General features: G+C 40.8%; 1 protein-coding gene across 6 annotated transcripts in view; it reads left to right on the plus strand.

Annotated features, from left to right (window-relative positions):
• The window catches only part of adad1 (adenosine deaminase domain containing 1 (testis-specific)), a 94,139-nt gene that overhangs the window by 19,326 nt on the left and 48,655 nt on the right, over window positions 1-26,158 (plus strand). For 5 of the 6 annotated variants that reach the window (XM_043674051.1, XM_043674046.1, XM_043674047.1 and 2 more), the window contains exons 3-6: window positions 3,277-3,465; window positions 3,556-3,708; window positions 6,578-6,667; window positions 12,145-12,270. In XM_043674051.1, the coding sequence (XP_043529986.1) occupies window positions 3,277-3,465; window positions 3,556-3,708; window positions 6,578-6,667; window positions 12,145-12,270 (558 nt within the window). The remainder of the gene's footprint in view (window positions 1-3,276; window positions 3,466-3,555; window positions 3,709-6,577; window positions 6,668-12,144; window positions 12,271-26,158) is intronic. The other variant, XM_043674050.1, reaches the window with a different exon arrangement.

A 26,158-nucleotide genomic window follows, 5' to 3' on the forward strand; every position in this document is an offset into this window, starting at 1 on the left:
TTATCTCAGTCCCAACCCTCGGACTCAGCACCGTCTTCTTGACCTGCAATCTTCTTCCTGACCTCTCTGCCCCCACCCCTTCTCTGGCGTATCACTCTCACCTTAACCTCCTTCCACCTATTGCATTCCCAATGCCCCTCCCCAAGTCCCTCCTCCCTACCTTTTATCTTAGCCTGCATGGCACACCTTCCTCATTCCTGAAGAAGGGCTTATGCCCGAAACGTCGATTCTCCTGCTCCTCGGATGCTGCCTGACCTGCTGCACTTTTCCAGCAACATATTTTTCAGCTCTGATCTTCAGCATCTGCAGTCCTCACTTTCTCCTGCCTACCATCCCACCAGCATCCACATCCAGAAGATCAGCAGCATCCATTTCCTCCAGTGAGATGCCATCACTAGACACATATTCCCCTCCTCTCCCTTGTCAGCTTTCCACAGGAACCATTCCCTCTGGGACACCCTGGTTCACTCTTCCTTCATTTCCAACACCCACCCGCAGCCCTATGGCACCTTTCCCTGCAACGGCCGAAGGTGTAACACCTGCCCAGTTACCTCCCTCCTCTGTATCTAAAAGCCCAAACGTACCTTCCAGGTGAAGCAGCACTTCTTTACTTCTCATGATCTAGTCTACTGCATTCGCTGTTCACAATGTGATCATCTCTACATTGGGAAAATGAAATGTAGATTGGTTGACCGCTTTGCAGAACATCTGCGTTCTGCCTGCAAAAAAGACCCTGAGCTCCCAGTTGCCAGCCACTTCAACACACCACCCAGTACCCTGGCCAACATCTCTGTCTCCGGGTTACTGCAGTGTTCCAGTAAAGCTCAGTACAAGCTAGAAGAACAACACCTCATTCTCCGCTTGGGTACCCTGCAGCCCTCTGGATTCAATATCGAGCTCAATGATTTTAGGTCCTGATCTCCCCCATGTCGCTTCCTCGCCCCCCCCCCCCCCACACACACACACAGTACACACTCCCTATTGTTAGCCACTAACGTCTCCATTAACAGCTATTCATTCTCCTAACCAGATCGTTTGCTCCTTACTCCCTTCCACCACCCTATCTTCTGCATATAAACCGATATTTTCTGAGGAAGGGTCACAGGACCCAAAACATTAACTTTGATTTCTGTTCAGAAATGCTGCAAGATGAACTAAGCTTTTCCAACAACTTCCGTTTGTGTTGTTAATCCCCTGGCTTGTTGGTAATGGTAGAGTAGGGAATGAGGTTGCAAATTGTCTTCAAGCATGATTCTTATTGGTGATGATGGCCCACGGGCACCTCAAAGATGCCCAGTCTTGAGTTGCTAAATCTGTTCAAAATCTGTCCCATTTTGCATGATAATGTAAAGCACGGTATTCTGAATGTGAGTGCAGAGTTTTGTTTCCTCAAGACTATGATGGTCACTTTTGCAAGTGCCATCATGAATAGATGCAAATGCAGATTGGTGAGGATGAGACCAAATATGATTTGCTCTCCTTTGATCCCTTGCCAACTGCTGCAGGAATGTCCTTTAGAATTCAACACTCTCAATCAGTAGTGCTGCTACCAGGCCATTTTTGGTAATTGAAATCCACCATGGAGTGTACGTTTTGCACCCTTAATACCCTCAGTGCTTGCTCCAAGTGGTATTCAACATGGAAGAATGCTGATTTATTAGTTTTGTGGAGAGAAAAATCACATGAAGTTTATTTAGCGATGTTTCACCTGATTCCATGAGATTTCAGGCGGTCTGGGCTCAGTGTTGAAGACAACTCCCTCCCAACTGTATATTACTGTGCTACAACCTCTTCTGAATCTGATCCTTGCCTTTGGACACGACATACACAAGGATGCTAATGGTGTTGGTTTCAGGGACATTGTAAGATATGTTTCTGAGAGTGTACTGACAGACTATTGTTTATTTAGTTGCAATCAATCTCTCCCAATTGTGGCAATAGCTTCCCTATGTTAGTGTGGAAGACATTGCAGAGTCAACAGGTCTGTATTTGTCGATTGTTGTCACCGGTACTGCTGTCAATTCCAGGTGGTTGTTAGGTATCATTCCTTTATTGAGACTTTTTAACAATTGTTATTAGGGCATTTCAGAAAGCAGTTAGCAGTGAGTCAGTAGACCAGACCAGGGAAGGACAGCAGATTTTCCTCCCTAAATGCTATTAGTGAATGAGAGAGATTTTTCTGACAGTCAAAAATGGTTCATGGCTATCATTCTGGATCATGATCCAGATCATTCCAGATTTTTATTGAATTCAAATTCCACTGTCTGAACTCACCATCGTTTCAAATCTGGGTTTTCAGAACATTACTTGAGTCACTGGACTAAAGGTGATAATTCCACTATGCCACTGCTCCCCATTACTCAGTGCCTTTGAATTGTGCCTTCTATTTCTTCAAGCATGCTATGCTTCACTTGTTATTCTTTTGCATGGCAAGCTCCCTACTGCAGTGGGATGAGTTCTTTACAATTAATTGGAATGGCAGGCTGGGACAACCATCCACAGGATTTTCCTTCACAGACCTCATTAGGGTGGAGGTTGGAAAATAGTAGGATGCCTATCTTCCACCAAATTAAATAACCCTGTTAATTATCTCTCCATGGGAAGGCGTAAGATCCCACCACTTGCCTGACATCTGCTGAAACCCTGAGGTACCCTGTTACCTCAGGACTTGACTATTCCCAATGCTCTCCTACCTTTTCACCCTGTATAACATGTGTTGATGCAGAACTTGCCTATATCCTAAACAAAAAACAAAGAACAACAGATCCTGGAAATCTTAAAAATCTTGATCCTTCTTCAGTGGCTTTGTCCCTCTCGATCTCTTTAACCTTTTCTGGCCCTATAAATGTTCAATGCTTTTGTCTTGGCTCAATTCTGGCATGCTGAGCATTTCCAATCTTATCTGATGTACCAGTGACAACAATTTCATATGCTGAGGCCCCAACCTATGGAATTTGTTCCATACTATCTGTACCAGTGTCTTCCTTTACTTCTTTAAGACACTCCATAAACCTAAACTCTTTGGGCAAGCTTTTGGGCATCCGCACTATTATATCATGATGTTGTTTGTTGTGAAAAATATTTTTGTCAATAATGTTTTTGTTGAAGCACTTTGGGATTTTTTTTCTATTTTAAATAAATGATACATAAATGCAAGTTTGTGTTTATTTACCATATTCTAGTGCACCATCTTCAATTGCCTCACCAAATGTACTCTGTTTTCACCAAGGCTTTTTTTATAACTAATTGCATAGTATTTTGCACTTTCCTTTTTAGGTCAATACCCAAAGTCACAATTTGTTGAATATACTAAACCACTCTCAAACAGTGCACTACCACCAAAGAAAGTTTCCAGGGAATTTATTGATAAATACAGACGTGGTGAGATCAACCCAGTTTCAGCCTTGCATCAGTATGCACAAATGTTACGAATGCAACTAATTTTAAAAGAAACTGTAGCAACAGGTAAGTGGAATTTATTTTTCTACAGCAGATGCCCTATTAGCAATTATTTAGTATTCTTTTAGCTGAGAATGTTAAAATTTTGTTTTTTAGGTAATATTTTTGGACAATATTTTGCATTCTGTGCTGTGGTTGATGGGGTTGAATATAAAACAGGAATGGGTCAAAACAAGAAGGAAGCAAAAGCTAATGCTGCACAATTAGCTCTTGATGAACTTTTGGACACCGAACTGAGCAAAACTTCAAGTAAGTTTTTTTTTGAGAAAAAAATCTTTAAGCGATATCTTTTCTTGTTTTGGCCAGAAAATATGGTGATGAGAGATTTTTTATACAGAACTGAACTCTGGAGAGAGCCGATTAACTTACCTGGATAGTTACACAGGAAAGTTAACACTTTATAAAGCTCCAGTTAGGCCCCATTTAGAATTCTGTGTCCAATTTTGAGTCCCACACCTCAGGAAGGACATACTGGCACTGGAGCGAGTTCAGCGGAGATTCACACAGATGATCCCTGGAATGGTAGGCCTAACATACAATGAACGGCTGACGATCCTGGGATTGTATTCATTAGAGTTTAGAAGGTTGGGGGAGATCTAATAGAAACTTACAAGATAATGCATGGTTTAGAAAGGGTGGACGTTGGGAATTTGCTTCCGTTAGGCAAGGAGACTAGGACCCGTGGGCACAGCTTAGAATTAGAGGGGGTCAATTTAGAACGGAAATGAGGAGACAATTCTTCAGAAAGAGAGTGATGGGCCTGTGGAATTCATTGCCACAGAGCACAGTGGAGGCCGGGGCGTTAAATGTCTTTAAGACAGAGATTGACAAATTCATGATTTCGCAAGGAATTAAGGGCTACAAGGAGAGTGCGGGTAAATGGAGTTGAAAATGCCCAGCAGCCATGATTAAATGGTGGAGTGGACTCAATGGGCTGAATAGCCTTACTTCCACTCCTATGTCTTATGGTCTTAAATGTTGGGTTAAAACAGTGTCTAATTTGTGTGCATCATATGATCACATTTGAACCCCAGACTCTTAAATTCCTCAGACATCTCTCGTCCAATTCCCGTTCCATTGGACTGCTACCTCCAACATGTTTCCCAACCCACCATCTCTTTCAAACCTGCTGAGAAGCAATTTGAAGATCCCAAAGCATTTCAGTCCATTGTTGAATAAATACATAAGATAACACAGTTACTAGTGCTGTTTGAAGAGGATATGGCTTCTACGCAGATACTCTTTACTATTACCACTGATTTGCATGCTATCACCCACCCCTTTGTTGAATAAAATAGCAAAGTATAGTGCAATGGGAGGCAATGGATGAGATTGCAGAGCCCCTGACATTAATTTTCAAAGACTCTATGGCTGCAAAAAGGTTGTCAGAGGACTGATGGAGAGCTACTATTCAAGAAAAGTGGTATATAAACCAGGAAATTACAGACAAGTGAATTTAACATCTGTGCTAGGAAAAAATTTGGAAAACCATTTTGAGGGACAGAATTAATCTGAAGAATCGAGAATTAATCAAGGATTGCCAATATGACTTTGAGAGTGGGAAATCAACCAAATTTGACAGAATTTTTTTGAGGAGGTGACTAAGTGTGTACTTGAGGGTATTGTGATTGATATAGTCTACATAGATTTCAGTAAGGCTTTTGCCAAGGTCTCACATGGCAGACTGTTAAGAAGCTAAGAGTAGAACAATTTGACAAATTGCAACTACAATTCATTTAGTGGCAGGAAGCAGATGGTGATGGTCAGCTGGTGTTTTCATACTGGAAACTCCTATCCAGTGGCATACCGCAGCATTTAGTGTTGTGTCTTTTTACTGTTGTGTATATTAATGACCAAGACATCTGGAGGTGTGATCCAGAAAATTGGTGTCATAACCATGAGGAAACCATGAGAATACAAGACAGTGTAGATGGTTTGGTCAGATGAGCTAAACAGTGGCAAATGGAATTTAATTCTGAAAAGTGCGAGGTGATGCATTTTGGGAAGAGTAACCAGGCAAGGGAGTACATGTTGAATGGTAGGACCCAAGGAAATACAGGGGATCAGCGGGACCTTTGTGTGCATTCCCATTGATCTTTGGAGACAGCAGGACAGGTAAATAACATAGTGTTTAAAAAAGCCTATGGAATACTTGCTCTTTTTAGTGAAGGGCAAGGATGTTATAATGGAGCTACATATTTTGTTAGAAAACATCTGGAGTGCTGTGTGCCATTCGAGTTGCTGCTCTATGTGAAAGTTGTGATTTCCTGTGTAGAAGAGATTAACCAGAGTATTACCTGGGCTGGAGCAAGTTAGCTATGAGGAGATGCTAGATAGGCTGGGCTGATTTCATTAGAGCAGATATTTGGTTGAGGTGTACAAAGTTATGAGAGGCATAGACAAGGTAGAGATGGAGAAACCTAACTCTTGAACAGAGGGATGAGTAACCAATGAGCACAGTTTTAAGGTAAGGAGCAAGCGGTTTAGAGAGGATTTGAAGAATTTGTTTCACCTAGAAGGCTGGGCTATTTTGAACTCACCACCAAGGGGGTCGTAGAGACAAGTACCTACAAAACAGTTGAAAAAGTATTGAAATGAGCACTTGAAATGCTATAGCATACAAGGCTATGGCCAAGTGCTAGGAAATGAGATTAGAATAGATAGAAGTTTAATGATTGGAACAGACACAATGGCCAGAAAAAAGCCTTTTTCTGTTTAAAAATATAATTCTTCAATATTTCAGAGTTTTAATATGTTACTGCACCATGGGTATTACGGCTATTGTATGAGTCTCCCACTGCACACTGTGACTATTCCTCATCTTTTGTAGTTTAATTTTAGCCACCATTACAAAACACATTTTTTGTTGCATAGAAATATATGCGGTTTGGTGGGTCAGGTCAGAATGAAAAACTTGAATAGTTTTGAGTAGAACCTTGGGGAAAAAACTAATGCCAACTTCTGTAGCATCTTCAAAGGAACACATCATTTAGGTTTGTGTTATAGCTGTACTAAGGACAAGTTGTATTTAAAAGGCCATGCTATTTTAGTTGTTATAATGCTGTTCATTCAAAGATAAATGTAATTGTTCACTCTAGTATCCTGTGTTTAATTTCAGCTACAGGTCCTGCACCAATACCTGCTGAACGAAGAGTAATATCTTCACCGTGTTTACCTTCAAGAAACCAACCATCAAAGTTAGGATATGGTGAGCAAAGATTCATTGTTTACGTTGAATATCATTTGAATAGATCTGTTTGCAAAAAAAAGGTTCTATGTTAATAACTATAGGTTTCATTTTGAAATTGAATTATGACATTTTTAAAATAAAATCCAGTAAATTTCACCCTCATGCAATCTACACTTAATACATCAGTCACTAATGAGGAACTGTTTTTCATTAAAAATTGCATTGCAAGTTGTTGCTAACATGTTTTTCACATTCTTTTTACCTCTGAAAGGGAAACTTTGATTAAATGTTCCTCTAAGAAAAATTATCACTTATTATTTGAAAATAATTTTTTATATTTTTATGCTGAAAGATCTATTGAAATAATTGTAATATGTTAATGTATAGTATTATGGTCCATAGGTGTGCCTCCATTACATTCTGTGGAAGTAAAGATGAAGTAAAAATGCCAATTTTTGTTTTTCAGTGGTGCTACTTTTAGCAGCAGCTATTTTAACCCATTTTGGTACAAATGAGGGCAAGTTGCCAGTTTGCAGACCTGAGCTATGTCTACTGTCCATAAGCTGGCAAATAGTTCAGATTAAATAGGGGAGCTAGTTGTAAAAAAAAACTTGTGAACTAGAATTGGCAGCATTTCAAGAGAATGACGGGGAAATTATAAAAGGGCACTTTTATAATCAGGTTTGGGCCAGAATGCTAAATTGACCCAACCTATCTTGTTCAGAGAAAACCTTTTTGTCTTCTAGTGTAAGTGTAGTTACAACAACTGTGTTTACCCACAGTCAAAGAGAAACTCATCATATTTCTTAGAATGGAGCTGGGGCAAAAACCTTTTGAAAATCTTTTTATATAAATGGGATATGAATGTAGCAGACAAGACCAGCATTTATTATCATCCCACATTGCTCTTGAGAAGTTGGTTCAATGGAGTGGAGTTTCAGGATTTGACCTAATGCAAATGATTGAATGACAATATATTTCCAAGACGTGGTGATGTGTGACTGATCTTCGAGGTAATGGTATTTCCATACACTTTGTCCTTTCTAGGTGGTCAAAGTCACAGCGGTTTGGGAGATGAGCTGCTGATTTGCATCATGTGAATGGAAATTGCTGTAGTTACGCTGCAACAGCAGTAAACTGTATGATTGTTTAAGTGATGGATGAGATAGCATTCAACTGTCCTGGATGGTTTTGAGCTGCTTGAGTTATACTGGAGTTGCACTTTTCCAGGCAACCGAAGAGTATTCATAGAATCCCACAGCGCAGATAGACGCCCTTCTACCCAACAAGTTTGCATCAGCCCTCCAGAGAGCATCCACTCCACTCCCATATTTACCGTAGTTAACCCACCTAGCCTATGCACTGCAGTGAAATTTAGCATAGCCAATTCACCTACCGTGCACATCTTTGGACTGTGGGAGGAAACCAGACCACCTGGAGGAAACACATGCAGACACAGGGAAGAACTCCACAAATAGTTGCCCAAGACGGAAATCGCACCTGGGTCCTGGTGCTGGGAGGTAGCAATACTAACCACTGAGCCACCATGCCACCCTCACAATCCTGACTTGTGACAGTAAATGGTGGAATGACTTTGGAGAAAATTTGATTCACAAATGTCAGAGTGCAGAAGGAGGCCGCTCTCTGCGCAGGCTCTCCAAATGAACATTGTGAATTGGCGCCATTTTCCTGCATTTTCCCAGTCCCTTGCACATTATTTCTATTTAAACAATCATAATGCATTCTTGCACTCAGTTAAATCTGCTTCCACCAGACTTCAGAAAGTGCATTCCAGAAATGAAATCTTTCTTGAAATTGTTTTTTCTCATTTCACATTTGCTTGATCTGAAAATCGCTTTAATTTTGTGCCCTCTCATTCATGATCTCTTTACCAACAGGACTAATTTTTCCAAACTTTATCCAGCCCCATTATGATGTTGAAAATTTCTATCAGGTTTCCTTTCAGCTACTGGTCCAAGAACAAGAGTCCCAACTTGTCCAATCTGTCCTCGTAACTAAAGTTTCTCATGCCTGGGACCATTCTTGACAATTTCTTCTGCATACTCTCCAGTGTGTTCACATTCTTCCTAAAATATAGTGCCCAGACTATACAAAATACTCCATCTGACTTGTGTCTTGTATAAGTTAAGAATAACCTGATTATTTTTGTACTCCTGTGCCTTATGTACTCCATCAGCTGCTGTCTCCACCTGCCCTGACACCACTGATGTGCACGGACATAACCAGGTCTTCTGCTCCTGCATCATTTTGAAAATTGTACCCCTTATTTTCTGTTATCCACTTGAGTTCTTTCTACCAAAATGTATTACTCACACTTCGTTGTATTGAAACTCATTTGCCACATATCCATACACTCTACAACATGTCTGTGTCATTTTTGAAGTTTTCCTCTGTCCTCAGAATTTAAAGTGCTTCCAAGATTCATATGGACTGGTAACCTGGTAATTTTTCCCTGTCCTCCAAGATCTAGACTATTATTACATTTCAGGAAAAGCAAGGGTCCCAATATTAACCCCTTGTGAAACTTCGCTGTAAGCCTTACTCCAACCTGAAGAACAGAGATTACTGTAGTTTGGTAGATGTTTTAGGCTGGTGCAGACATGATAGGCTGAAGGGCCTTTTTCAGTGCTATAGATCTTTATGACTCTGGCCATTACTGTTTGTTGTTACTCAGCAAATATTTGTGTTAATGTTGCTACTGCCCCTTATATTCCATAACTTTTTTTCACAAATCTATTGTGTGGCAAGGCAGTAGGTGCCTTCTGGAAGACCGTATACACCACTGTGCACTATCCATTTCTGTCATGGCTTTTAAAACCTCTTGCATTTCCTTTGGGAAGAACAGTACAAGAGCATAAGAAGTGCAACTGGAGTAGGCCATTCAAACCCTCAAGTCTGCCCTACCTTTCTATATATGATCATGGCTGATTTGCCCCAGGCCTCAGCTTCTTTCAACCCTGAACTCCTCTATTTCAAAAATCAGCCTTCGTTCTCTTTAAATACTTAGTGATTTAGCCTCCAGCACTGAGGTAGAGAGCTGCAGGCATTCAATACCCTTAAGGAGAAAGAAATTCCTTTGCATCTCAGTTTTAAGTGTATGCCCCCTTTTTCTTTAGCTACGTCCCTTAGTTCATGATTCCTTCACTAATGGAAACATCTTTTCAACTTCTAGAATTGATAGTGGGTGGCACGGTGGCACAGTGGTTAGCACTGCTGCCTCGCAGCGCCAGAGACCCGGGTTCAATTCCCGCCTCAGGCGACTGACTGTGTGGAGTTTGCACATTCTCCCCGTGTCTGCGTGGGTTTCCTCCGGGTGCTCCGGTTTCCTCCCACAGTCCAAAGATGTGCAGGTTAGGTGAATTGGCTATGTTAAATTGTCCGTAGTGTTAGGTAAGGGGTAAATGTAGGGGTATGGGTGGTTTGCGCTTCGGCGGGTCGGTGTGGACTTGTTGGGCCGAAGGGCCTGTTTCCACACTGTAAAGTAATCTAAAGTAATCTAAAGTAATCTAATCTAATCTAATCTACCCTGTCAATCCTTCTCAGAATCCTATATGTTTCATTAAGATCACCCCTCGTTGTTTTAACTCTAATGAATAAAGGTTTAATCTATTCAGCCTTTCTTGATAAGTCAGCTCCTTCATCCCAGGAATTCGCCTAGTGATTCTTTCTTTGAACGACCTCCAATGCCAGTATATCTTTTCTTAAATGCTGTGACCAAAACTGTACACAGTAGTCTACATGTCCTGTCATCTACACCTTGTAACAAGACTTACCTACTTTCAAACTCCAACCCCAATAACGAAAGGCTAAAATCCCATTTGGACCCTTAATTAATTGCTGCACCTGCATACTAATGATTTGTTTCATGCATCAGAGCACTCAGATCCCCCTGTTGCATGTTTTTGGAGTCCCTCTCCATTTAAATAATAGTCTGCCATTTGATACTTCCCATCAAAGTGCACAACCTCTCACTTTGCTGCATTAAACTCTGTCAAGTATTTGCTTACTCACTGGGCCTATCTATATCCCCTGCAGGTTCTTTATCCTCATTACACTATCAGGAGAAAGTGAGGACTGCAGATGCTGGGTATCAGAGTCGAAAAATGAGGCTCTGGAAAAGCACAACAGGCCAGGCAGCATCCAAGGAGCAGGAGAGTCAACATTTCGGGCAAAAGCCCTTGATGAAGGGCCTCACTTTTCAACTCATCACTCTGTCAGTCCAGTTTTTAACCATGTGACCACTATTTCTATTCTGAATAATTGTTTCTAGAAGCTTTCCCACCACTGAAGTCAAACAGACTGATCTGAGATTGGGCTTTCCACTTTTTGAACAAGGGTGTGATTTACAATTTTCCAGCTGTTTGGCATCTTCCCTGAGTCTCAGGAATTATGGCCACTGCCCATGCAATTTCGACTTTTGATTCCTTTAATATCCTTGGATGCATCTATCCTGGTACCTTTTCAAATTTAAGTACCAGTGGTCTATCTGACACTTCCTCCTTATCAATTTTAAACCCTATTTAGCCCAACTTGTCCCTTTCCCAATTATAAACCATTACAAGACTTTGGGTCATCTCTTTATTTTGGCTACCAGTTATTTCTCATAATTCCCCTTTGTTTGTCTCATGTGATTTTTCACCTTCCTATAAACCTTATGTATTCTTTTTGGTTCTCAATTGTATATTTTACCTACACCTATCATAGACATATTTTTCTTTACCTTAATTTCTATCTTTCTATGTTATCTTTCTCATTTCATCAAAGATTTGTTTTAAGTAGTTCATGATTTAACAATCTTGATCATGTTTCCCTTTCATCTGGTTTCCGAACAGATTTATGAGAATTTAAAAATATCCAAGAAACGTCACTGTTAAGAACTAACAAAACTATTTGCCATTTTAGAATCCTTTTTAGTGCCTCAACCATTTTTTTAAGGAACAAAAGCTAAGTGGGTGGCACGGTGGCACAGTGGTTAGCACTGCTGCCTCACAGTGCCAGAGACTTGGGTTCAATGCCCGCCTCAGGCGACTGATTGTGTGGAGTTTGCACATTCTCCCCATGTCTGCGTGGGTTTCCTCCGGGTGCTCCGGTTTCCTCCCACACTCCAAAAATGTGCAGGTCAGGTGAATTGGCCATGCTAAATTGCCTATAGTGTTAGGTGTAGGGGAATGGGTCTGGGTGGGTTGTGCTTCGGTGGGTCGGTGTGGACTTGTTGGGCTGAAGGGCCTGTTTCCACACTGTAAGTAATCTAATCTACATATTTCAGCCTTGGTCTTGAGCAATTGTTTATGGAATACAATTTATTTACACTTCATTTTGCTTTGGTAATTTATATGGTGTAATGTTTTTAACCTTAGTTATTTTCCTGCTGTACCTCGTCTTGTATTTTAATGTTTCATTATAGCTTAATAACACTGATATAAAGTGCTTACCCATTGTTTATATATAAATAATTTTACTACTCTGTTTTACAGAAGGAAGGAATTCATATTATAAAGCTGTTTCTGTAGCCTGCAGAGATGTTTTCAACAAGTTGACTGCTAACCTACCTGAGCTCCAAAATTGTAGCAGCTCCTTGGCTGCTTTTGTAGTTGAAAGGTGTAAGTAGAATTTTAATAGAGCCTGTAACTCAAAAGCCCCAGAAATTGGATTACAGAAGATGTAGATGGACAAGGATAGTATAATGTTAGTGCTGGATAGCATAATATTATGATCACTTAAGTGCAAAGCGGCCTTTGTGTGGAGCCGCAGGAGATGGGGGGGATATTAAATGAGTATTTTATATCTGTGTTTACTGTAGAAAAGAACATGGAAGGCATAGAATGTAGGGAAATAGATGGTGACATCTTGAAAAACGTCCATTTTACAGAGGAGGAAGTGAATTGAATTTAATTTAATTTATTGTCACGTGTACCGAGGCACAGTGAAAAATCTTGCAAGCAATACAGGCACATCACGTGATTAAGTAGCTTGGATAATAAATAATAGGTAAACAGCGTCAAAAACATAACACAGGTACAGGCGAATGTTAAGAGTTTGTGAGTCCATTCAGTATTCTAACAACAGTAGGGTAGAAACTGTTGCAAAACCAGCTGATGCGTGTGTACAGGCTTCTGTACCATCTCCCCGATGGTAGAGATTGTGGAAAAACATTGTCAGGGTGGGATGGATCTTTAAGAATGCTGGCGGCCTTTCCTTGACAGCGGGCCTGGTAGATAAATTCTGTGAATGGGAGGTTGGCGTTTGTGATTGTCCGGGCCAAATTCACCACTCTCTGTAACCGTCTCCGATCTTGAATGGTACAGTTGTCATACCAGGTAGTGATACATCCAGACAGAATGCTCTTGATGGCGCACCTATGAAATTTGCAAGGATATTTGTCATCATGCCAAATTTTCTCAGCTGCCTGAGGAAGAAGAGATGTTGTTAGGCATTTGTAACCAGTGCATCAACATGAAGAGTCCAAGAAATCTTGTTGTGGGTGACCACTCCCAGGAGCTTGACACTCTCCGCTCGTTCCACCTCTGTGCTGTTAATGTGTGGGGGACATGAGTAACATCCCGCTGAAAGTCAATAATGAGTTCCTTGGTTTTGCTGGCATTGCGAGCTAGGTTGTTCTCAGTGCAAGATTTTTTCAGGTCTTCCACCTCCCGTCTGTAGTCTGTTTCATTGCCATCTGAGATTTGACTGAGTATGGTGGTGTCATCATCGAACTTGTAAGTGGCATTAGACTGGTATTTGGCGACGCAATCATGGGTATACAGTGAGTACAGCAGGGGGTGAGTATGCAGCCCTGGGGAGCTCCAGTGTTGAGTGATAGTGCGGATGAAATATTGTCCCCAGTCTTCACTGATTATTGCCTGTGGGTCAGGAAATTGAGGATCAATTTGCAGAGAGCGGGGCTTATTGCTGGATGTCTTGAAACGCATAAAATTGGATAAATCCCCAGGACCTGATCAGGTATACCTTAGAACTCTATGGGAAGCTAGGGAAGTGATTGCTGGGCCCCTTGTTGGGATATTCCCACCTCAGGCAAATGTCTGTGTGGAGTTTGCACATTCCCCCTGTGTCTGAGTGGGTTTACTCAGGGAGCTCCGGTTTCCTCCCACAATCCAAAAATGTGTAGGTTATGTGAATTGGCCATGCTAAATTGCCCATAGTGTTAGGTGAAGGGGTAAATGTAGAGGAATGGGTCTGGGTGGGTTGCTCTTCGGAGGTTTGGTGTGGACTTGTTGGGCCGAAGGGCCTGTTTCCACACTGTAAGTAACCTAATCTAATTGTAATCTAATTTGTATCATTGATAGTCACAGGTGAGGTGCCAGAAGACTAAAGGTTGGCTAACGTGGTACCACTATTTAAGAAAGGTGGTCAGGAAAAACCAGGTTTCATAGACCAGTGAGCCTGATGTCGGTGGTGGGCAGGTTGTTGGAGGGAATCCTGAGGGACAGGATATACATGTATTTGGAAAAGCAAGGACTGATTAGGAATGGTCAACCTGGTTTTGTGCGTGGGGAATCATGTCTCACAAATTTGATTGAGTTTTTTGAAGAAGTAACAGAGCAGAGCAGCAGACGCGATCCATATGGACTTCAGTAAAGCGTTCGACAAGATTCCCCATGGAAGACTGTTTAGCAAGGTTAGATCTCATGGAATACAGGGTGAACTAGCCAATTGGATACAGAACTGGCTCAAGGGCAGAAGACAGAAATTATGGTGGAAGGTTGTTTTTGACCTGTGATCAGTGGAGTGCCACAAGCATCAGTTGTTGTGGTTCTGTTCACCGAGCTGGAATTCATGTTGCAGACATCCTCAGTGCTGGGAGCCTCCTGTGAAGCGCTTCTGTGATGTTTCCTCCGGCATTTATAGTGATTTGAATATGCCGCTTCCAGTTGTCAGTTCCAGCTGTCCATTGCAGTGGTCGGTATGTTGGGTCCAGGTCGATGTGCTTATTGATTGAATCTGTGGATGAGTGCCATGCCTCTAGGAATTCCCTAGCTGTTCTCTGTTTGGCTTGTCCTATAATAATAGTGTTGTCCCAGTCAAATTCATGTTGCTAGTCACCTGCGTGTGTGGCTACTAAGGATACATGTCGTTTCGTGGCTAGTTGGTGTTCATGGATGCGGATCGTTAGCTGTCTTCCTGTTTGTCCTATATAGTGTTTTGTGCATTCCTTGCATGAGAGTTTGTACACTACATTGGTTTTGCTTATGCTGGGTATCGGGTCCTTCGTTCTGGTGAGTTGTTGTCTGAGAGTGGCTGTTGGTTTGTGTGCTGTTATGAGTCCTAGTGGTCGCAGTAGTCTGGCTGTCAGTTCGGAAATGCTCTTAATGTATGGTAGTGTGGCTAGTCCTTTGGGTTGCGGCGTGTCCTTGTTCCGTTGTCTTTCCCTTAGACATCTGTTGATGAAATCGCGCGGGTATCCGTTTTTGGCGAATACATTGTATAGGTGTTCTTCTTCCTCTTTTTGCAGTTCTGGTGTACTGCAGTGTGTTGTGTCCCTTTTGAATAGTGTTTTGATGCAACTTCTTTTGTGTGTGTTGGGGTGGTTGCTTTCGTAGTTCAGGACATGGTCTGTGTGTGTGGCTTTCCTATATACCTTTGTGGTGAATTCTCCATTCTGTGTTCTCCGTACCATCACGTCTAGGAATGGGAGTTGGTTGTCTATTTCTTCCTCTCTAGTGAATCGGATTCCTGTGAATGTGATGTTGATGATCCGGTGTGTGTTCTCTATTTCTGTGTTTTTAATTATTACAAAGGTGTCATCCACATATTTGACCCAGAGTTTGAGTTGAATTTGTGGTAAGACTGTTTGTTCTAATCTTTGCATTACCACTTCTGCTATGAGTCCAGAGATGGGTGAGCCCATGAGCCGCATCCATGAACACCAACTAGCCAAGAAACGACATGACCAGCTATCCTTAGTAGCCACACACGCAGATGACAAGCAACATGAATTCGACTTGGACAACACTACTATTATAGGACAAGCCAAACAGAGAACAGCTAGGGAATTCCTAGAGGCATTGCACTCATCCACAGATTCAATCAATAAGCACATCGACCTGGACCCAATATACCGACCACTGCAACGGACAGCAGGAACTGACAACCGGAAATGGCAGATTCAAATCACTATAAATGCCTTAGGAAACATCACAGAAGCGCTTCACAGGAGGCTCCCAAGCACTGAGGATGTCACCAAGATAGGGGACGAAACGTCTGCAACACAAATTCCCAGCGCGGTGAACAGAACCACAACAACGAGCACCCGAGCTACAAATCTTCTCACAATCTTTGAACAAGCATCAGTGCTGGGTCCACTACTTTTCATCATTCATATAAATCATTTGGATATGAGCATAAGAGGTGTAGTTAGTAAGTTTGCAGATGAGACCAAAATTGGAAGTGTAGTGGACAGCGAAGAAGGTTACCTCAGATTACAACAGGATTTTGATCAGATGAGCCAATGGGCTGAGGAGGGACAGATGGAATTTAATTTAGATAAATACGAAGTGCTGCATTTTGGAATAGCAAGTCTTAGCAGGACTTATACACTTAATGGTAAGGTCTTAGGTAGTGTTGCTGAGCAAAGAGACCTTGGAGTGCAGGTTCATAGCTCCTTGAAAGCAGAGTCACAGGTGGATAGGTTAGTGAAGAAGGTATTTGGTATGCTTTTCTTTATTGGTCAGAGTATTGAGTACAGGAGTTGGGAGGTCATGTTGCGACTGTACAGGACATTGGTAAGGCCACTTTTGGAATATTGCATTCAATTCTGGTCTCCTTCCTATTGGAAAGATGTTGTGAAACTTGAAAGGGTTCAGAAAAGATTTACAAGGATATTGCCAGGGTTGGAGGATTTGAGGTATAGGGAGAGGCTGAACAGGCTGGGGCTGTTTTCCGTGGAGTGTCGGAGGCTGAGGGGTGACCTTATAGAGATTTATAAAGTCATGAGGGGCATGGATAGGACTATTAGATAAAGTCTTTTCCGGAGGTTGTGGGAGTCCAGAATTAGAGGGCATAGGTTTGGGGTGAGAGGGGAAAGATGTAAAAGAGACCTAAGGCCTTTTGCACGCAGGGGCAGTACATGTATGGAATGAGCTGCCAGAGGAAGTGGTGGAGGCTAGTACAATTGCAACATTTAAAAGGCATCTGGATGGGTAAATGAATAGGAAGGGTTTGGAGGGATATGGGCCAGGTGCTGACAGGTGGGACTAGATTGGTTTGGGATATCTGATCAACATGGACAAGTTGCACCGAAGGTTCTGTTTCTGTGCTGTACATCTCTATGACTCTAAGTGTGCAACCATAACTACCTGCAATACCTATTGCATGCACAGCATTCAATGAATATCAGCTGTCTGGCCACCTTTTAAAGATGTCATGCTGCTTTTTTAACAAAAGATAGAATTTGGTTCAACAGGAAGCAAAGGAATACATTTGAGCAAAGGAATTGTTGCTGGAAGAGCAGGTTTTACCCATGTGTTCTCAGATTCTGTTGTGGAATTGAATCGAAGAGTCAGATTCTATTACCATTCACATCCTCCCAGGCATCAACTTCCAATCACAGGATAAGTTGGCAAACAATGTGAATGTCCTCAGTTTATTTTTCATACTCCAAAAAGCTGAATAATCTAACCACAGTTGTCAAGGTATAAGACTTATTTTTAAAATTCACTTGCAAGACAGGGGTCATTGAGAAGATATGGGCAATAAATGCTGACTCAATAAACTACTTCCACATCCCAAATGAATAAAAAATAATTGCTGACAGTTATGCTACTTCATACTCCGACTGCCTTTTTTTCTCAATCTCCAGCAAATGCTATGCCGTACTTTTGTACAGTACCTCCTGATACATTACCTTTCCCCCAATCCTCACTTCTCCATATCTCTCATCTGACACACACGCTTGTATGATCAAATATGCATCCTTTAAACTCCCTTACAAAATTGTCACTAACAAATTTCCTTCCTTCCTTCCTTCCTTATCTGCAGCAGAATCTGCCAGCAGAGAAGAAGGAGTCTGTCTGCACATCCTCATCCACTTATGCTAACCATATGGCAAGTAGAACAGAGTAATAGCTGCTTTGAATGATTCTGTGACTGGTGGCATTATACAAAGTTTCTTCTTGACTTTGTGCTTTTTGTGTTATTACTACTTCTGTCTAGCCCTAAAAATTGCATAATAAACAACAGGTGCTTTCACCAGCTACCAGTCTGTCTACCTCTCTGTACTGTCCTGTTGTAATTCAATCTGACTCTTGTTTCTTTCATTTCACTTGAATATGTTTAAACTTGTCCATTGCTCTCGATGTGGTCTCCTGACATCAGGGAGGCAGAACACCAACTCGTGGAGCATTTCAAGGAACATTTTTGAGACACATTCCCAACAAGCCCACCACCCTGTGACTGACCACCTCAACTCCCCTCCCATTCCACCAAGGATGTGCAAGTCTGGGCCGCCTCCACTGCCAAATCCAAGCCACCCGATGACAGGAGGAAGAAAGCTTCATCTTCCACCTTGGGACCTTTCAACCATGTACTATCAATGTCGACTTCACTAGTTTCCAAATCTCCCATCCCCACATCTCATCCCAAATCCAACCCTCAACTCAGCACTGCCCGTTTGACCTGTCCCACTTGACCTGTCTCACTTGTCCATCTTCCTTCTCATCTATCTGCTCTATCCTCCCCACCAACCTATCACAGTCATCCCCCCAACATACCAAACTGTCGCCTTCACCTGCTGTATGTGCATGCTTGCTTTCAATGACTGGTGTACAACAAAACCAGGACTTGTAATAATCTGCCTTCCTGTTTTGCTCCTAAAGTGAGTAACCACACATTTCTATCCATCTCTTTACATTACCACATGCACTTTAATTTTACGTGGGACTTCTTTAAAACTCTTCTGAAAGTTCTGATGCATACTCAAAAGAATTCTAGCAGAATTGTCAAAGGTAATTTCCCTTTCATAAATTCCTGCTGACGCTGCCTGATCACGCTACTGTTTTCCAAGTGCTATTAAATCTTACAGTGGACTCTTATAGTTTTCCCACTACCAATGTCAAATTCACTAGTCAATACTCCCCCCTGCTTTTTTTTTAAGAGAGGGGGTACATCAGCTATTCTTCAAACTGTAGGAACTATACAAGAGTCTATATAATTTTGGACGATGACTACCAATGCATCCACTATTTCAAAGACTACTTCCTTAATTACTCTGGGATGTGGACTATCAGGCTGTAGAGATTTATCAATCTTTAATCCCATCAATTTCCCAGCACCATTTCCCTACTAATATTGCTTTCCTTCAGTTCCTCCCTGTGTCTAAATCCTGTGTTCCCCAAAACTACTTGTATGTTAGTGTGTACATCTTTGTGAACACAGAATCAAAGTGTGTATTTATGGGTCTATAATTTCCTTGTACCCCATTATAAAATCTCCAGTCTTTTTCTCTTTACATACTTTCAGAAACTTCTACAGTCTGTTTATATGCTCCCTCTATTTTCTCTTTCTTACCATTCAATTACTCTCCTTTGCTGATTTCTAAATTGTTCCCATTCTTTAGGTCTGTTGTTTATCTAGCCAGTTTATATATTTCTCTTGGATCTAATACTATCTCAAATTTCTTTTGTAAGCCATCGTTGGTATCTTCTCCCATTTTACTGTCTCACCAGGTACAAATGTGCAATTGCTATAGTTTACTCATGCAATCTTTGAATATTTGCCATTTTCACCATCATCCCTTTTAATAATGTTCCCTAAATCTATCATAGCTAACTTGTGCCTCTCACCATTATTGTTTCCTCTATTTAGATTGAGGACTCTTGTCTCAGAACTAAATATGTCACTTCCCATCTTAATGAAGAATTCCATCAGCTTATGATCACTCATCCCCCAAGGAGCCTCTCAACTAGATTGCCCTCACAGTTTTGGCATCTATATACCACCAGCCCCTACTGATTTTTTTGCCCTTTGTGTTTTTCACTTCTATCCATACAGATTCCACATTGTTGGAGCCAATTTCCTTTCTGATTATTGTATTAATTTTTTATTTAACTAGCAATACATCTTGCCTTTTTATGGTGTCCATCCTTCATGCTGAACACCCTAGATGTTCATTTCCAATCCCTGGTCATCCTGCTGCCATATCTCTATGATCCTGACTATATTTTAATTGTTTTCATCTAATTCATACACTTTATTATGAATGCTCCACAAATTAAGGCACACAACTTTAAGGCTGGTCTTTTTAACCTTACCTGTCTTGTTCCCATTATTTTTCACTGGCCCCTGTTTGATCCTGTCCCTTAATTCCTCTGTCTGTATCACTTTTCTCATTCGCTTTCTGTCGTCTTCTGACTTCATGCATAGGTTCCCATTCTCCTGCCATTTTAGTTTAAAGCCCATCAAATCACTCTTGCAAACACTGTCTGTAGGATGTATGCCCTGCCCAAGTGTAATCTATTCAGTCTGTACTGATTCCACCCCTCCACCCCAATGTCCAGAAATCTGAAACTCTTACCCTCTCTCAACTCTTCAGCTGCATAACCATTTGATACCTCTTGCTATTTCTACTCTGACAAGGACATGGTGCTGGTAGTAATCCTGTGATCATTACCTTTGAGGCCTTACTTCTCAACTTACTTGCTAGCTCTCTATATTCTGCTTTTAGGATCTCATCCTTTTTTAAAATCTTGTCATTTGTACTAGTGTGCACCGCGACTACTGGCTGTTGATCCATTCCTTCCATAAAATCCAGTAGCCACTGTAAAACATCCTTGAACCTAGGGAGGCAACATACCTTCTTGTTTATGGAGTCTTGTTAATGGCCACAGAAATATCTGTCTATTCTTTTGTCAGTTGAATATCCCTTAACTATTGCATTCCCACACTACCTCTTCCTCTCCTGTATAGCAGAGCTAAAGTGAAGCAACAAATTTGGATGTTGTTGCTTTCCCCGAAAGACCATTCCCCTCAACTGTATCCAAAGTGGTATATCTGTTTTATAGGAGAGTCTTGCACTGCCGACCATGTTGTTATTCCTGGTGGTCACCCATTCCCTTCTTGCTTGTGGAGCCTTATCGCACAGTATGATCATCTTTCTATCTGTCTATTCATAATACTCTCCATCTTGCCAATGCTCCACACTTCTCCATCTCCAAAATCTCGGCTGTCAGGAACTGTAGCTGGAGACACATCCTGCACACATGCTGAGCCTGGGCACTGGAAATCTTCTCAGATTTCCACAGAGAACAGAACGTACCACAGCTTTGAGCTCTCCTGCAATGACTTACACTTTTAAATTGAACCTTTTGGAAGAAGTTTAACATCAAACTTATCAGTTACTCTAGGGCCCTCATTCCCTGGTCGTTGTTACTGTACAATACAGTCCTTACCAACTATCAAATGTAAAAAAAGAACTTCCAAACTATGAACCAAAAGAACCAATAAAAAACCTGTACACGAAATTCCCACTGTGCTCCAAAATCCCAGATAAGCATGTTCTCGGTCTGGCTGTCTCTCACTCAACATCGATTGAGGCCCTATTCAGGCTTCATATGATTGATAGTTAACTGTCACCCAGTCATCTGAGTATTACGTATTAATCTTGTAACTAGGATACTGATCTTTTATTTTAAAAAAAGACTTACCAGTTCAATTCCCATTGTCTCCAAATTCCCAAAAATGTGCACAAACTGACTTTGTCTCACTCGGATAGTGAGTTTCAATGCTCATCTTAAAGATCAAAAGCAAAGCAGAAAAATTTAGGCAGCACATTCTAAATCCTTGGACAAACAAAAACAAAGAGTCAGTGGTGAAACTGTTAAAACTTTGGTTGCTGTACAGATGTAGGATGTCTTTAAATGATGTTAACAAGCAGTCCTTCAGCTGGCTAGCATCACTTGTTGCAAATAAAGTTATGCATGTAATAGACATGCATTTGATCTGTCGATCTGGAAATGGTTCCTGGAAGAGACACAGGACAATGATATTGAATTTATAGTTTCAACCTTCAGTACAACCTTTTTGGCACTTCTCGTGCTAACAGAATTGCTTACATTATATGGCAGATAACCTAGTTTTCAGCTAATGTTTTTGCTATATGCCAGAGTTAAGACTTAGGCTGTTTCGTGCTGCTTGATATAATGTCTAGGCAAAAATGTGATTAGATAATTCATTTCTTAAGGTAGTAGCATTAAACAAATAATAATCCTATTGTGTCTGCCCAGTGCTAAATAATTATAAACCTTAAGTTTTGTGTTGCATCTTGCTTAAAGTGTTAATGTATATGTTGCTTGAATAGCCTCACCACAAGCTGTATGTATTATAACTGTGGATGACAGTTAGAAAAGACATATGAGAAGAAATAGAAGAGTACAATCAAAGTAACAAATGGATTTTCTAGGCATTGGGAGTGTTGCACAAGAGAAACAATGTGACAGTTTAATGAAACAAGGTTAAGAAACCTTGTTTCATTAAACTGTCACATTTCTCTCACACCAATCTTTGAGCCATGCATTTACCTGCATAATCTTATTGGCTCTGCACTAATTAGCTTGTGGCTGAAGTATTAATCCAAAGATTATTACCTTTTCGATTCTGCTTTTTAATTTAGCTCCTAGCTGTTCATACTCCCTTATCAGGACCTCTGCCATAGTTTTACCTATGTGGAGCGCGGCCACTGGATCTTACCCTCTCTCTGCCCCCCCCCCGCCCTCCAAGTTCATCTGCGGCCTAGATGAGATATCCCAAATCCGAGAACCAGGCTGATAACACAACCTTTGGGACTTGCGATCCTGGTCACAGAGAATCATGTCTATGCCTCCAACTATACTATCCCCAATTATAACAACATTCCTCTTCGCTCCCCCTGCTTGGATGGCTCTCTGCACCATAGTTGTGCAGTCAGTCGGCTCACCCTTCCTGCGGTCCCCATTCTTATCCACACAAGGAGCAAAACTCTTTTAATGAAAAAAGAGTCACTTAATGCTTAAAACAAGTATTACGGAAACAAAGGTGCTGAACAAAAAAAAACCCTAATAACAAGAGTAAAGATGTTTGGTCAATACTTGTAGGAAAGTTGCGGGGGGTGGGGGTGGAAGTGTGCTGCTGCTTAGAACCAAAAAGCTGAAGGCTTGATTGCTTGTAGTGCAGTGGAGTGGAGAAGTTTCCAATAGCTTGAGTCACAGGAGGGAAGATTTTGCAGATTGTGTTTAGGGATACATGAGAAAATTAGAGAAGGGGGAGGTGTATGTGGCAATCAAAAATGCAAATGAGAGATGAGACATTTAAATCTATGGGATTATGGTAATGAAGCAGTACTTGATGTAGGCAGCAGATTAGGCAAGGTTTATCAAGGTTGGAGATGACTGGGTGAAAATTGAAATAGTTAAAGTACAGAAATGATAAAGAATCAAAGTGGTGGTTTCAACAACAGACTGAAAATTGACCTATAGGTGAGTGATTCTAATTCTAGAGAGGCAGCAAATTTGATGTTGAAAAGAATGCCAAAGTTGCAAATAGTAGTTTTTGCTTAGCCTCAGGATGTGGATGGTGGGGGAAATCGATGTTAAGGGTACAGAGTTATATTGGCGAGTGTTGCAGATGGGTGATTTGATTATCATAGTGTTTGATTTAGAGGATATTGAATCTCATCCAAGACTAGATGTTGGTGAAGCAAACTGATGATACTAAGGTATGCTATGCTTTGGGGTGAACAAAGTTAAAAATCACACAACACCCAGGTTATAGTCCAACAGGTTTGTTTGGGATTACTAGCTTTCAAAACACTGCTTCTTCATCAGGAATGCAGGATTATGATTGAAACATCGATTCTCCTGCTCCTCGGATGCTGCCTGAACGGCTGTGCTTTTCCAGCAACACACTCTCAACTCTGATTTCCAACATCTGCAGTCCTCACTTTCTCTCCTTTGTAGTTTTGCACCTTAACAATATAGGTGTGACATTAGAATAAGAGATCAAAATATATTAAGTCAAATATAGTGAGGATAAAGACTCTAGTCTGGATGGATTGCATTGTTGCATTTTGATAGTAGTTAGGGAAGACATGGCAGGCACCATTACATCTAAAAAATTACTAGAAATGCATATGGTGTCAAGACTACAAGACAGCTAATGGGGTTTTATTAATTTTGAAAGGGAGATTGAACAAAGTCAAGGAACCATAGGTCAATTTATTCTCTGGTGTAGGAAAGATAATGGGACATGGTATAATAAAGAATGGTGTGGATTGCAGAAAGTAAGCTTATTTTTGAGTAACCACTTGCAGTCTTGAAAAGGTTTGAAATGACAAAGGTAATATAATCAATGTAACATTTTTGGATTTTCCGAATATCTTTATTATTATGTAGACTTGTTAAAGTCAGAGCATGAGAGGTCAAGACAAGTAATTTCATTATTAATGATGGATAGGAAGGGTTTAGAGGGATATGGGCCAACACATGCAAATGGAAATAAATCAGTTTTGGAAACCATGCTGTATGGCTGTGACTCATAATGGGTTACAAAATAGGGCATGAATGAAGTCAGATGCTGTTGCTAGTTGGACGTCCTGTTCCACAGGAAGTATTGCTCGAACCACTGTTCACCATTTATTTGGTGTCTCTTCATAAGTGTGACACCAATGCCTATGAATGATACCAAATTGAATACAGTTCATACAGAAGAGGTATGTAACAAAATCCAGTGAGACATCAACAAGCTTGCAAAATGGCAATGCAGTTGTCAAATTGACTTCTGTATAGCCAGGTATAAGGGTGTGTTTTAGAAGGATGATTAGGGAAGCTACCCTTATTTTGACAATTCAGTGTGTAATTCAAATCAAATGCAATGTTATTGTTTATTGTGAGAGGAATCAAACACAAAAATAGAGAAGTTATGGTCTTGTTAAATTGGGTGTTAGTGAGACCATATCTGGAATACTATGTATAGGATTGGTCTTCCTATTCAAGGAAAATTGTAAATATGTCAGAGGCAGTTTAGAGAGGGTAAATTAGATGAATACTTGGAATGGATGCTTTGTTTTGAGTTGAGGCTAGACAGACTAGTCTTTCATTATTGAACTTTAGAAGAGTAAGAGGTGACTTGATTGAAACATTCACAATCCTGAGAAGATCTGACACAGCCAATGCGGAAAGGATACGCAATTTGGTTCTGTACAGTAGTGTATCAAGGAAACAAGCAAACATTGGTGTTTGTCTTTATGGATTTAGCTTTTTGAGGATCTATCCAAACAAACTAAAGACATCCTTTACACATACCAGACTATATTTACCTGCATTTGAGGCATTAGGTAACTGAATGGACCCCCAAGAGTCACCCAGTATTGTTAGAGCACCAGGAATGTCTGCAGTATCACTGTTTTGCAATCAAATTTCAACATCACCGACAAGTTGTGATCTGAATATCTTTCAGATGAGAAGACTCAATTTTCTTTCTTGATCCCACTAACCAAATTCAATGAGTATTGATTTAAATTTTGTCCAGTCAGACATCTACAACAGTACAGTGAAGATTCTGCTACATATTACCAATTATCAGCACTAATACTGTAACTTGCCAACCATTTGACTAGCTTGCATGTACAAATTCATGGAGGGTCTTGTGTGTTCAAGTACAGGCTGATCTGCATTTGCTCTTTTGTTGATGTTTGACTAAAAACTTCAAAATTTGATTAGTCTAGTATCATGTTCCTGCTGGTAGAGATGGACCTTCAATGCCTAATTTTCCTCCATGTTTCAGGGTGAAGATTTGGATTGATCCTCAAGAAGCTAAATCCATTCTTGCATTTTGAAACTTAACCTTCCAATTGCAGGCCAAGTGCTAGGATTTTCTAAGTTTGTCTGTTTTTTCTTGAGCATCTTTCTTAAGATATTTAGAGACTTTCCTCTAAACTACAATATTCTTCTTTGATATCTTGAATTCTCTGACTACTGCACAATTATGTCTACTCTTCAGTCTTAATGATTTTTAATTTTGAACTGAGGTGTGTATCTGTCATTCCTTGGTACCATGTTGCTATATTAGAGAGTGCAAGAATGCAGTATGCTAATGAGGTGGTGGCCTTGCTGTGAGATGAAGAAGTGCATAACAACAAGGAGGTGAACAGTTGTCTTCAAGTATGTGCTGTGTTAAGATTCTGTCAATTAATGGGTTTGCACCACGGCAGTTTTAATTTCAACAGTGAGTAGATGGTAAGTGTCATAAAGTTAGATTTGTTTTTAGCCAAAACTTGTGGAGGGTTGACTTTTAAGTGCGATTGACCATTCCTTGGATACGTACAGTAATAACAAGCATTGCCCTTCAGCACATATGGCATTATGTGGTTACTAGTTTCACCATATGCTTTTTTTGTTTATTCATGCGGGGTAGGTCATGAGTCTTATCCAACACGAACATGTATCTGAGTATCACAGGAACAATTGTCATCACTGAGATACATTTCCACCAATTCCCCCTCCT

The sequence above is a fragment of the Chiloscyllium plagiosum genome, chromosome 32, assembly GCF_004010195.1.
Source record: "Chiloscyllium plagiosum isolate BGI_BamShark_2017 chromosome 32, ASM401019v2, whole genome shotgun sequence".
In the NCBI taxonomy this organism is placed as follows: Eukaryota; Metazoa; Chordata; class Chondrichthyes; order Orectolobiformes; family Hemiscylliidae; genus Chiloscyllium; species Chiloscyllium plagiosum.